Source organism: Zingiber officinale, chromosome 5A (genome assembly GCF_018446385.1).
Source record: "Zingiber officinale cultivar Zhangliang chromosome 5A, Zo_v1.1, whole genome shotgun sequence".
Classification (NCBI taxonomy): domain Eukaryota; kingdom Viridiplantae; phylum Streptophyta; class Magnoliopsida; order Zingiberales; family Zingiberaceae; genus Zingiber; species Zingiber officinale.
The window spans coordinates 125,789,396-125,803,944 of record NC_055994.1 but is presented as its reverse complement, the minus strand read 5'-3'; the positions used below and the strand labels follow the sequence as shown (position 1 = coordinate 125,803,944).

Genomic DNA, 14,549 nt, shown 5'->3' with positions numbered 1-14,549 from the left:
AATTGTTTTCAGAACTTACATACGGATTGGTTAAACAGAGAGACAGTGGAATTGCATGAGACATCAGATGTCATTTTTTTTTGGTGGTTATTTGTCATTTTTTTTAAGAAAAAGAAAAAGTCTACATTCAATTAAATCATATTATAGAGATTAAACTTTGAGAATTAGGAATGGGAGAGACCTTGAACGGACTTTAGACTTGAACTTTTCCAAGGTATCCCTTCAAATTTCAAGTCATAGATTTGGTTCTATTTTATTCGGTAAAACGATTTGAATGGCGACGGATTCCACGGCAGTTTGACTTTTAAAAAAAATCTGCTAATGGATTTTTATTTAGAATTTATTTGTTAATTGTCGTGTTTAGTCTCTGTAATCCGTCCGTACAGATCCACGGTGAAGATACGCGGACGGCGGACGCGCCGTGCCGCGTTCATGGTCCGCGTACTCTCGTCTGCCACGACCGCGAGTGCCGGGGTTGACGTCCCGTCTCGATGTATAAAAGGCGGCGCCTCCTCACGCCGTCTTGTCTCCTTCCTCTCTCCTTCCTTTTGCGCCAATCGAATGGTGTAGTGGACGCGACGATGCACGCCAAGGATTTATTGGCTTCATCTTCCTCGGTCGCCTTCGCCTCCCTCGGCCGCTCCATCTTCAACTTCCGCGGGGATCAGACCATGGAGTCGGGCGCAGGCGGCGAGGGGCAGGATGCGCTGTTGCTCGGTTTCCAATCTTGCATCGAGGACGTCTTGGTGGATCTCTCCGCCGCCGCGGGGGCTGAGGGGGATGGGCTGCTGTCGATCGCCTGGCTCCGCCGGCTCCTCCACGGCTTCCTGCTGTGCCACGAGGAGTTCCGGGCGCTCCTCCTAGACCGCGGCGCGGCCGTGGCACGGCCGCCCCTGGACCGCCTCGTCGCGGACTACTACGACCGCGCCATCAAGGCTCTCGACATTTGCAACGCCGCGCGCGACGGCATCGAGCAGCTTCGGCGGTGGCGGGCGCACCTCGAGATCGTGGTGGCCGCCCTCAGACCCGCCGCCGGAGGCGGCGGAGGAATCAGCGAGGGTCAGGTGCGACGCGCCCGCAAGGCGCTCGCGGACCTCGCCGTGCTCATGCTGGACGACAGGGACGCCGGCTCCGCCACCGTATCCCGCCGTAACCGCTCCTTCGAACGGAGCAGAGGCTCCGGTTCCTCCTCTACCTCCTCACCCAAGACCACCGGTCGCAAAGTATCCGGCTTCCGCTCCCTCTCCTGGAGCGTGTCCCATTCGTGGTCCGCCGCGCGGCAGCTGCAAGCCATCGGGAGCAACCTGGCGGCGCCGCGCGGCCACGAGGTGGCCGCCACAGGGGGACTGGCGGCGGCGGTATACACCATGAATGCGGTGCTCCTCTTCACTATGTCATCCGTGGTGGCGGCGATCCCCTGCCAGGACCGCGGCCTCCAGGTCCACTTCGCCGTCTCCCGAACCTTCCCATGGGCGCCGGCCATCACGTACCTCCACGATCGGATCGTGGAGGAGTCGAAGAAGAGGGAGAGGAAGAACTCGGCGGGGCTTCTGCAGGAGATCCTTCAGATCGAGAGGTGCACGCAGCAGATGGCGGAGCTGATGCAGACCGGCACCTTCCCCATGGCGAAAGGCGAGGAGCAGCAGCTGAGCGAGAGGGCGAAAGAGCTGGCGCAAATCTGCGACGCCATGAAGGACGGGCTCGATCTGTTGGAGCGACAGGTGCGCGAGATCTTCCTTCGGATCGTGCGCAGTCGCACAGAGACTCTCAATCCTCCTGCTCATACTGCAAATTAAGCACTGAGGCAAACAAACAATTGAGCGGAATGATCTGTAACAAAATTTACATGTAGATGATCGAGCAGTGACTAGCCCTTTTTGGTACTCAAGGCGTGAAGCTGAGAATATCAACAGAAAACAAATATGGAATCGACCTCGCAGCCGATTCCCGGTTTTTGATCATCTTCTTCTGTCCCTAGCAGACAATCTGTCGCTCCTGTTTATGAAACCGGCCATTGGTCACCGGATCCACTGAAAACCCAGCTTTTTCGTGCCGCGACAAGCAACGGAGCCGCAACTCCCTCCGCCGCCATCGGTGCTCCGAGTGCTCCAGATGGAAATCATATTCTGTCGACCGAAGTAATTTGATTGATCTCCACCATCTGCACCCAAAATCGATGCATCCAAAGGTTCCAATATCTACGCAACGCCCACGAAATCTCTGATAATTTTATAATGAAAAGAATTGTTGAAACGAATCAAAAACAAACCTACTGATTCGAGGCCTCAGCAAAAAGCATGGAGTAAAACTGAAACCTTCGAGAACAACAGCTACGCCCTAGCTTCCCTGTCCCCTGCTCACATGGTTGTGCGCAAAGGGATAAGGGGGAATCCTTGCCATGATTATTTCGAAGAGTCGCCTTAGCAACTTCTCCAGAGCTTCGAGAAAAACAAAAAGGAGAAACGGATACATCTAATGCAGTGAAAATTAAATATCTAAATTTAATAAAAAAGTAATTTTTTATTTAAAATTATATATTTTGGAGCTGCTGCGTGCTCTTAGACATCCAAATATTTTTATTGAAAATTGATCCAAAATATATTGAAGCAACTATGCGGGACTGAGAGATCTGGATAATGCTTTATGCACATATTACATTAATCGTAAACTATTTCAAATAAGAAGAATTATCTTCCGAGGTAACCGGAAATAAACAGATTGGAGAGGTATGAATTCAATTGATCGTTCTTGGTTGAGTTTATTGCAACAACCAAAATATAATATAAATTAAATTTAGCTATTTTAAATAACGCATAATAAGAAATAGTTTATTACAACAACTAAATTTAGAAGCAAAGACAAACTATTATATTTAATAATTCTTATTCTGTATTAGTATGTAATAGTGATATTATTGGTAATGATAAAAATTTTAATGCATATTGCATGGATGTATAAAAATACAAATGAATCAGGAATATAAATGAAAAAAAATTGAATTTATTTTTTCATATCAATTTGATCATTATTCAACTAAGTAAATTCTAAAATCATATCTGAAAATCAATCAAATGAGAAAAGTTATTTATAATAATAAAAAAATAAAACATCTATTTCAAATATATGCATATATATGTATATTCTTATTTAATTGCGAATTTTAACATTCATATGCAAAACTAATTTTTAAATCTATTTTTAAATGAGAAAATATTCAAAATAATAATAAATGTATTAAGTATTTAATACAGTTATATGCATATTAAAAAGTTACTAGAAAAGATGAATTTTAATCGTTTAGTTTAGTAGCCGCATTTGCAAATAGAAATATAGAGAAGTAATGGGTAATTCTAATTTGATGGTTAACCAATTTTTGACTCCGTATGATTCACATTGTTTTTTTTAGCACTGGAGCGATTCACATTGTTAATGTTATGCATGGCAGTTTTAAACGTAACATGATAAATATCACACACCGTGGCAGATAATACCGTTGAATTAGAATATTTTAATGTTTCGTATCTTTTAAAGATCTCACGTTTCTAGCAACGTAAAAGAGTTCTTATTCCATGCTACTAGCTCCTATCGCGGCATTAGTTTAAGTAAAAGAAGCCAAAGAAAGCACCTTTGGAAACATTCGCATTCTCTTACGTTCGCTGGTAGCGAGAGAAGTCAATATTCATAAAATTTTCAACTGGGAAGATTTGCATCCAACTGAAAAAAGCGACACTCTTCCAAAGGATACAAGGAAACATACAGCCAATCGAAAAATCATCTTGACTTACCAATAACTTACCTTTTCTCCTCCAACCCATGGCGTAAACAGAGCATCAAAGTGTCACAGCTTGCCGTTGTTTGATGCTTTGAAGATGGCTTGCTTGTAGTATTTTAGTTCCCGGATGCTCTCCTTTATGTCATTCATAGCTCTATGGCTTTTGGCTTTTTTGGGTGCCTTTTTCTTCTCTGTTTCATTAAAGAGACAATCTTACTTTTTCTGAAATTTAACCAAATCAGGGAAAGTAAGAAATGCATCGTAATAAGAATGCCAATTAATAGCTGATAATTGAGTAACCGGAGACCCCTGAGAGGGTTTTCAGTGCCTCCAGGTTCAGCGAGTAAGAAAGGCAGTTCGATGTGCGAAGCTCCCGTCATATGGAATCCCAGGGAAGGATCCATTGTACGCAGACTTATCTTGTTTTTTGCAAAAGACTTGTTTCTAGAATTCAAACCCGTGACCTTTTGGTCACAAAGCAAGTAAGAGTTGGCATAAAATTGTGAATACTCCACATATTCTACCCATTTAACTTGATACTCATATAATTGGGTATCCATTTATCATCCGAAACAAATATTTACCCACAAGTACTACAATATTTTACTCATTTGACATGGATACCATTGGTTTTATCATTTATCATTAGTCCAGATATTTAAACAAGTTCAGATAGTGAATATTTTAATAGGTATGGAATAACCAAAAACTTTAGAACTCTGCCCCTTAGCATCCCTATCCCTAGGCATCTACAGATTATCATTTGAATTCACAATTGAAAGTTTGATGTACTGCAATCAGGGAGAACACCTAAAATTAAACTGGTTGTTCCGCCAATGTTACCATTGCAGTTTCCACACGAGCACAGTTGAGTTGCATAAAGAATAAATTCATGACAACCATGCTCAAATTGCTGGGGTTGTAATTTATCAAATTCTGATAACTACTTGATTAGTGTTTCAAGTAAATACTACACAAACGCAAACTCTTCAACAGAAGGCAGCATGAGAAGCTCTTTCAATAAACTTTTGACAACAATACGTAGAGCTGATACAAAATTCCTCGGAGACTACTTAGCACTAGTAAATGTGCTTTACATTTCTCCCTCCCAGAATTGTTTTGCTTACTCAAAGTTACCTTACTAATGTGATACATGGTCAATAAAGTATGCAATTCATTCCCACGAGTCCTCAACTCCTTTCACTTGAAAGTTTTATTTAGCTTCTTGAATTTGTATAAAGATCATTTCGTCATGGCATTAATCAAAAATGTATGTTATACATGCATGAAAGTATGTATGCATGCTAGTTCATCAAGTATAGGCAAGAAAAGTACAGTGAATTGTTGATTGATTGCCAAAGATGGCTTAGAAACAATCTAATGGATTTTCCCATTCTAATATTCTATCAAAGATTTTTAGCATTTATCAAATTTCTTCCTAAGAAGAGGCTTGGCAACGGTAAAGTTGTTGATATGTGATGTGGAGGTCACGGTTCGGGTAAAGTAAACAACCTCTTGCAAAATAGGATAAGGTTGGACTCAACATTGGCGGGAGCTTCATACACCGAGCTATCCTTTATCAAATGTCTTCCTAAGGGAACACAATTCGATGAAATGGCAAAGGTAACAATCCTCAATGTTTATGTTTTTTATATTTAAATCATAAATTTGTATATTATTCATTACTAATTATATATTAAATATCTGAATTTATTTGCCAAATATCAAGCAGAGTATTGACTAATTTTATGATTATAATAATAAATCAATTGTATGAAATTATTTATTAAATTTGAAACATGTTAATACATATATTAATAGATAAATAATATTCATATATTAAAAGATGAGGTTAATACCACGGTGCATGAAAATATATGTTGAGATACGAGAGAAATCATTGGGATTTATTGATTGGCTTATCAATTTAATTTGCTTATTATCTCCAAAGGAATTTATACTTACAGAAATTTAACGAAGCAAAATATAGAGGAAATTTGCAATGAACCATGCATATGCATTACGACAATCTTGACCAGCTGAACAAATCAGCTGTTTATTATAACATTGAGACAGAATGAAATTTAAGATTATTGTCATGTCATAAAAGATCATGTTTTCAGAAGCATTGAAAATGTTCAAATTAATGATGCATAAAACAAGAGTTAAATTGTATCTGATGCATTACCTTTTGGAAACCAACGGATGCATAAAGCCACAATGCTGCTGACATCGACTAGCACGTGAGAAAATATGGCAGCCAGAGAAGGCATATACTTCTGTCAGATAACATTTTGTTGATTAGAAAATAAACTAATTCCTTTTGCTGATAAAAAGCAATGGCATTAGAGAAAATCCAACGAGATTTCCACGATATGACAAGCTAATGGCAGATACATCTAATACAACAGTTTGTTTAATAAGAACAAGAAAAAACAACACGATTTCCAGGTTGAACAACACTTGAGCTTCAATTACACTAAGATGTATCCAAAGAAAACTAGAATGGAATATTTCCAAACTGTCTAAGCACTTCTGTAAGGCCCAATTTACATGCATAAATTTGGGAGGAGAGAATAGCACCACTTTCAGGGAGCTCTCCCTTGTTTTCCTCGTTAAAATTTAGAAGAGGAGTGAACTCTCCTCTAAAGACTTTTTGGATCAAAATCGCATGCACCAAAAAATGGCCGGGCATGGATGGTCCCTAGAAGAGAAACTCCTTCCCTTTTGGTGACATGGGGCGACAAGCAAGGTTGAACTCGAGTGGGGAGCAAGGGAAGGTCATGTTGGGGAGGTCATGAGGCAAGGTTAGCACACAGTGGCAATAGAAAGTGTCAGGTGGGAAACAAGAGGAGGTCAGACGTCAAGCACCACAAGCTCGGGCATTAGGCAGCGTGGGGATGTTCAAGCAGTGTCAGGCATGAGGTAGCTTTTGGTGAGTTCAATCATCAAGTGCGAGGTGGTAAAGGGTGGTGCATAATTTTACCTCTTCTCACCTCATGTTCTGTTATATCAAAAGTACTCTAGCTAAAGGTAATATGTGAATCTATCAACAGTGAAGATCAGCAATACATTTTAAAATAATACAGCACTTGTAAACAAAATATGGGAGTGAGAGGTGATAATGAGTTGAGAATCTGATTGGTTTGCAAAAATCAATTAAAATGTACGATTCTACATAAGCAATTTCAAACCAATACTAAAAAAAGACATGTTAATAACATCAAACATATTGCCAAAGGATATAAGTTAGCAACAAATTTTGAAATGAAAGGAAGAAGCCTTATCAGGCTGTGTGAGGCTGAGTTTTTTATAGACTCATAAAATAACTCTACCCTGAAAATCCATAACTGAACAGTGAACACAGAGAAGAAAAGACCAATTTAAATGTGATAAATCAGTTTAGTCCCACTTGAGTCTGTGAACTAATGAAGGTGGTTTACATTATACAAAATTAGAACAAAGAAGATCAGCATTAGGATCGCCCATAAATCAGGAGACAGTTCAAAATTTTAAATAATCACAACTCAGAGTTGAGAGAACTAAAAAAATTATGTTGTGAGACCAACATTCACAACTGTGGAGATTTTGAATGGCATCAGAAGAGCTCAGAGATCCAAGATATTGTCAAATAAAGCTATCATATATGCTGAGTTTAATTATCCATGAATTGGAAAGTAAGCGATGTTCTAACCTTCAAGAAGAGAAAATCCACATAAATAGAATTTCCAGCCAACTGAGGGGTTTGTGAGCCCACATGCTTCTTCACAAAGTCTATAACCTGCAATTGGTCAATTAATCATCAATCAAGATGTATAAAAAGGATAACATGCATTGTTCCAATTCCAAAAATGTATGCAGTCAGTCACTAGTTAGACATATATAGACAAAGTATACAAATACATGGAAAAATTTACATACATGTGGACCAAATAATCATGATAAACCATGTTCGTACCTTAGCATGCGTACTATGTAAATTATATGGCAGAATATTAACAGTTCAATTCACAACACAAAAATAAGCTATTGGCAGTTCAACACCAAGCTACCAATTGAAATTATTGCAAAAGCTGACATACTTTTGCACTTTAGAAATCAGTATCTGTAAAAGGTGTCACCCACCAAAATGGAAGTCCTAGACTCATGTTTAGTTGATCAGGATATACATTTGTTAATATGCTATAATCTTATAAAGTTCTAAAATACCAGTCGGGTTTTGATGGCAGGTCAGAATGGTAAAGTTTGAATGTCAAGTGGGATTCAATGTTGTGCTGGTTGGCACCAATCAGGTAGAAGAACAATACCCCAATGGGGAAAATGATTCAGTTCTTCTAGTGTTGGGTATTGGTGGATGACTAGAACGGTAAAGTTTCAGTTTCAGTGTCATGTGACATAATGTGTGTCTCTAAAATTTGAGGTCAATTGGCAGTTGGCACCATCAAGAAAAGATGAAAAGGTACAAGATGGCTGTAAAAAATGTGCATTTTCTGATGAACTGCTATCCAAGAAACAAATCCAAATGATTCGTGTGAGCTTGTTATAGGAAAAACAAGATGTTTTTTTTAACAGTGCACTTGAGACTCGCTTTTTAAACCAGTATTTGCAAGGAAGTGTTGTCCAGAATAGAAATGTATCAACTACAGCATTATCCCACAATATAATAGGTAGTACGCCTGCCTCATATATATATATATAGTCATGGGGAAAAGCTAATTAGTTAGTAAGTTGGAAAAGTTTACAGTCAAGCAATAATATTTTAGCACATGTTTGGCAAACAATATATGGCCTTGAATACAAATTAAAAAAATAAAAACCCAGAGCACCAAGCTTCCGCCGGTGCGAGTCCCGAGGAAGGATTTAGGGTCACATTAGGTTTATTGTATACTGCTTTACGTTGCATTTTTCAAGAGGTTGTTTCCGCGACAAATCCATGACCTCAAGGTCAAATGATACAAACTTTACTATTGTGCCAAGACACTCATTTGCCTTGAATAGAAATAAATGATGAGAAAATATCAAATAGCTAACCTAGGAGGACATTCTGCTTCTTAATTTCTTATGTTTCCTTTTTCAAAAAAAAAAATCAAACAAGGCTTTGCGATGAACAGAATAGTATACTAATCTTGACAACATGACAAGCTAGTGTTTTTAGACACCATGGTTTCAAATCTCGTTTTGTTTCGCCCAATACAGGCGAAACATTCCATTCCGCCCATGAACAGAGACCGGCACTGACATCGGCGCACACCAGCGTGCCAGCCCGACAATACATACAGAGGCATCACCGGACTCGACGACGCCTTCGGAAACATCATGTTCGTCAGGAGGGAGGCCACTGGTGTAGCATGAAATAGGGGTAGGGCTTTAACTTAGATTCAATTAAAAACTTTAGGTTAATAATTTTAATCAACTCCTAATTATGATTGGAAAATTTTAAATAGACTTAATTAAAGCCTAATAAAATTATCCAATTAATTTAATATATATATTTAAGAACATATGTTTTTATTTTTAAATATTTAGATTAAATTTTTTATTTTTTAGTTAATATATTTTATATTTAAAAAATGTCTCCCTTGCCTTGAATAGAAATAAATGATGAGAAAATATCAAATAGCTAACCTAGGAGGACATTATGCTTCTTAATTTGTTATGTTTGATTTTTGAAAAAAAAAAAAATCGAACAAGGCTTTTAGATGAACAGAATAGTATACTAATCTTGACAACATGCCACGCTAGTGTTTTTAGACACCATGGTTTCAAATCTCGTTTTGTTTCGCCCAATACGGGCAGAACAGAACGGGCGAAACATTCTGTTCCGCCCACAGACCGAGACCAGCACTGACACCGGCACGCCAGCCCGACGATGCGTCCAGAATCATCACGCGGACCCGAAGACGCCTTCAGAAACATCATGTTGGTCAGGAGAGAGGCCGCCGGTGTAGCATGAAATAGGGGCAAGGCTTTAACTTAGGTTCAATTAAAAACTTTAGGTTAATAATTTTAATTAACTCCTAATTATGATTGGGAAATTTTAAATAGACTTAATTAAAGCCTAATAAAATTATCCAATTAATTTAATATATATATATATATATATATACATTTAAAAAATATATTTTTTATTTTTAAATATTTAGATTAAATTTTTTATTTTTTAGTTAATATATTTTATATTTAAAAAATGTCGAAACTATGTCGACACAGCACGATACCATACCGAAATTGTATCGTTCCAATTCAGGACCAAAACCTCAACATGGGTTAATAGTTTAAACCATGATTTTACTAATTGACCTATCATTAGGGATTATAAATCAATTCATAAGGATCATCAACAAAGTACAAGAACAATCATCCATAAACATGTTTGGTATGGATTGGCCCAAACAGCACTATCCTTTTTCAGTTGGATATCACCATTGCATAGAATGATGCAAACATTATCCTGATACAGAAATGATACAACAAAGGATCAATGCAACTACATCTTTCAAGGTCTAAAAGCCTTTAAAGAAGTTCTTTGTTTGATTCAAGCTAAATCTTGACAGTGGAAACAAAAGTTGGTTGTTGATTTTTGATATAATCAATATATATGAGTCATAGTTTCCTAGATCAAATATGCCCAAAGGAAATCATCCCTAAAAATGGTTAATCCCTACCTGCACATTTTTGGCAGTGTTTTATGCATACTTATAGCATTTTAATTACATCTTCCTTCATTTTACTTGTTCCTGGAATGGGTAAGAATACAAACAATAGGAGAACATTTAAGGCCAATTCATACTTGATTTTCTGCATCTGCCTCTGTTAGTGTACTTCTCAGCACTCTCTCTGTCAAACCTGCCAGAAAAGCAAATGAACTTTCTAATTTTTCCCCCTTCTAGTTGAAGAAAATGGAAGAGCACCAAACTGGAAGACATCAGGGCAGATACCACTAGATGCATGATGCTCACAACACCATTCTCCCATCTTATCCAAGCATTCCTTTGTCTGTCTAATAACAAAATCTGGACCCTAAATAAAGAAATAAGTTACAATGATTCAGTGCACAAGCTCACAGAATGAAGGTAGAACCCATCAGTCAGTTCTACGAAAATGCTTCAATCAACCATATTAGGTAAGAATAGTACAGATCCTAGTATCCTAAAAAAGAAGGGCAAAAACAATGAAACCCAAGTTAGCAAGATCTGTAACTGGAGCAAATACCGCTCAGAGATTCCTCATTTGTAGGAAAACAGTTGATCAATAATTTAGTACATATGGAAAAGATTCAATACTGTTATTGAAATCGATGAGGGCAAATACAGAAACCCTTATATCAAAAAGCATATAGGCATCGATAATCCAGTGTCAAGTGTCACTTGTATATACATTCAGAAAGGCAACAACACAACTTCCAAACCTCGTTAATTTGCATGTAGGTGATCCTTCATTCAGAGAGTTGTATAGATAATACGTAGGTAAACTTGTATATACATTCAGAAAGTTGAAATAGACAAAAATTTACACATGATACATGTAGGTAAACAAAGATGCATGATCAACGAAATAACTCACATCAATTGAGTTGATTAATTTGCCATCTGTTATAATGCATGCAATCTCCAATATCCGATCAACTTCAATATCCAAACCTGTGTGAACAAGTAGCAAAATATCAAATTCTGGATGGTTGACTGGCCGTGCAGTATGTAGGTCATAAAAAAGAGCCATTGTTAACTATGACTGAGGATTGATTTCTTTTTCGTATAGGTTTCTAAGAGCAGTCATTAGGGCCAAATATGTGTCTTGCGAGATGGATCTAGATGGGTGTCGCATGACGAATTGGATATGCAGATGATGGGGCTCATATGTGGGCTGAATAGCATATTGGATATGTGATTCCCTTTTAGGTGGTGGGACTGCATGTGTGGGCTGGATCCACAATGTAAAAAAATTTATTTGATTCATTTGAATCAATTGAGGCTAAACCAAATTGACTCAAAACCAAGCTACTCTATTGGTAGCTTGTAAGCTCTGAGTGTTTAACTTTACCACTAGTTTGGTCCAAAATATTGTCACCCTTGTCCAAATTTTTCTAGTTATGTAGTTCTATTGTTCACTTTTTCCACATTGACACAGAACTAAATATTTGGCTTGGGAACAGTGAGGAAGGCAAGCTCATTATTCAGACTGGAAAATATAAATATGTTTTAGGGATCTATAGAGTCAAAACTTCCAAAAGTTTACACAACAATCAATTCTATGATAATGAATAGTTGTGAGTGAAAGGACTGCATATGTAATCAACAGAAGTGGAGCATGAAACAAACAATTAGTAGTTAGCATTTACATGAGTGCACAAACAGCAAAATATTCCAGCAATAACCTTCCATTTGAATTTCACTTGAACATAGGGGTTATATAGTTAAATGGAAAAATTATGTTAACTTACAAATACATTAAGATAAATTCCGCTTCTTTTATTGTCTAATCTTAGAATAAACACTAAGAAGAATATCATTGTCCCACTGTCTGATAGGTTCCACACTTGCCCAACTTAATGGGAGTAAAATTATAGAGTTGTCCATGAGAGGAAAATAAATATTCAAAATACACAAATGGACAACAAAATCCAAGAGCATTACTTGGTCCTGTTAGTGTACTTAATAGTTAACACCAGCAACAATTATCATATTAGACCCACTCAACTAACCATTGTTTATCCTTCCAACCTCCAACATATCAATTATTAAAGTTCATACCTGTCATTTCCAAGTCAATCCATACAAGAGCCATTTTGTAGTCTCCTGAAGGTGATGGAAGCATTTGTTGTTCTAACTTATCATTTATTGTGCTTGTACTTTCCCTTGGAAATTGATTTTTAGTCTTTGTTACATCTGTGGTGTGAAAGTACCAAATTCCATCAGAAAACAGATGCATCCCAGAAACCTATTCTTAATACTGATTTCTCCAGATTTAAAGCAACTCAATTTTGTTCATGTGTATAGCAAAGAAAAGACCTGAATTTTCAGCCCTTTTTTCACTTTTGGCTACTGAGAGAGAAGCTATCTGTTCTTTGTCATCTTCAGCATCCACTCTAAGAGTAGAGAAAATATTTGAAAGATTGTTCATCTCGACCTGGTTAGACAATAAAGAAGAGTAAGCATATTTAATTCAAGAGTAGGACTTGATGGTTTTAGGAAAAAGTGTAATTTTAGAAGCAAAAAATGTGAAGAACAACATTTGTTTTTTTTGCAAGTTCAAGCATAAAATCACGTGGAGTAAAAAAGTTTAGCTAGTTAAGACATCCAACGGCAGGAAAAAGTGTGAACAGCTGCGTCCTAGCTTCCGAAATTGAGGTATGGATATGCTCAAAAGATAAACCCGCAAAAGTAGATGGAGTTTTTTTTAATGATATGACAAGATCCAAACAATATTTTCCGGGAAAAACAAGCTGCAAACAAATTGTATTACTTTTGGGAGGACGTAATGGAATCGGAGTGTAGTAGCACACCACCGCATTCTGTGTTTTCATAGGCACAGAAGTTTAACCAAAATTTACTATTACACCCAGATTACTTTACCAGTCCCAGTACTCAGATAAAATCAGATTGATAGACAAAAAAAAGGGACCAACCCTACTCCAGATCAATGGCTAAAGTAACCTTGGAGGCGATGAAGACGCCTCGAATCAATACCAAAAAATAAATAGACAAAAGATGGATCTAAAAAGAAGCATGTAACCATCTTCTGAAGAGATTAAAGACAAACCACTTGTTCTGAGACTGAGAAAAAATAATACCTAAAGCCTCTAATCTGCACAGAATCGGGACCAATGAGAGGATAGTCCATGAAGCTTCAATTCCCCATGAAGATCCGCTCCCGCCGGAATGAGGGAGAGATGGGAGATGCTCCGTCTGCGATGTGGAGAAGAGAAGACCGCCGTCGCCGAAGCACGGTGTCAAGAAAACTATCGAAGTGGCGCACGAGAAGGGTTCTCGAAGTAGTGGGTCCGGTTTATTCTAAAACTGCCGGTCTGAACCGCCATATTTTCAAAAAAATTGATCGAGTAAAAAAATAATCGAAGGAAAAAACTATAAATATGAAATTATTCCAAAATCGGACTGAATGATAATACATTAATATTAAGAGTACCATTGAATGATAATATTTATCTTTTACAGTTAACAAAAATAAGAGAAAAAATTATTTTAAAAATTTGGAGAGAGAGAAAAAAAAGTAATTGGTCTTGCTGTTGGTAGTGGAGATAGTGGCCTCTCACTTGTTTAATTAGATATACAAAAATTATGAAATGAGAATTCCAATTGCATATCACATTTGCATAATTAAGTACTGATGGAATAGAATTTCAAGTGCAACTTTCAGATATTAATTTGTTTTAAAATATTAGTTGATGTAGGTAAGAAAGACATCAGAACATTCCATGGTTTATTTAACTGTTATTGGTGAATTGCCAAACAATATATAGGCCACCCAATTTTCTTTTTCTTGTGTAAAACTATTATTTAACGTTCGTAATCCATCTTCTGAGTAAAACAAATAAACTATTATTTAATAAAATAATCATGTTCTTCTGAGTAAAACAACAACGAGGAGGCGCCATAAACATAATAGTTCTTCCATCTACACCTACCATAATTTCTACATTTTCTGATATTGCGATTTTCCATCTACTCTTTTTTTTAAAAAAAAAAACATAGAAAAGGTACGTTGGTTGAAAATCTTCGATGTCATCCTTCAAACTGTAGTTCTATATATCAACCCAGCC

At 37.5% G+C, this 14,549-nt stretch overlaps 2 protein-coding genes across 2 annotated transcripts; one reads left to right on the top strand and one right to left on the bottom strand.

Annotated features, from left to right (window-relative positions):
* Positions 1–491: 491 nt before the first annotated feature.
* Positions 492–1,796, top strand: LOC121979979 (protein ROH1-like). The gene has a single exon (XM_042531948.1). It carries the CDS (start codon positions 492–494, stop codon positions 1,794–1,796), a length of 1,305 nt encoding a protein of 434 aa, XP_042387882.1.
* Positions 1,797–3,626: 1,830 nt separating this feature from the next.
* On the bottom strand, positions 3,627–13,773 carry LOC121981626 (oligoribonuclease-like). Its single transcript, XM_042534231.1, has 9 exons — positions 13,563–13,773; positions 12,781–12,898; positions 12,523–12,657; positions 11,336–11,412; positions 10,711–10,792; positions 10,563–10,618; positions 7,467–7,553; positions 5,961–6,051; positions 3,627–3,963 (listed from the first exon to the last, which is right to left on the bottom strand). Exons 2-9 carry the CDS (start codon positions 12,890–12,892, stop codon positions 3,839–3,841), a joined length of 765 nt encoding a protein of 254 aa, XP_042390165.1. The 5' UTR covers positions 12,893–12,898; positions 13,563–13,773; the 3' UTR covers positions 3,627–3,838.
* Positions 13,774–14,549: the final 776 nt, after the last annotated feature.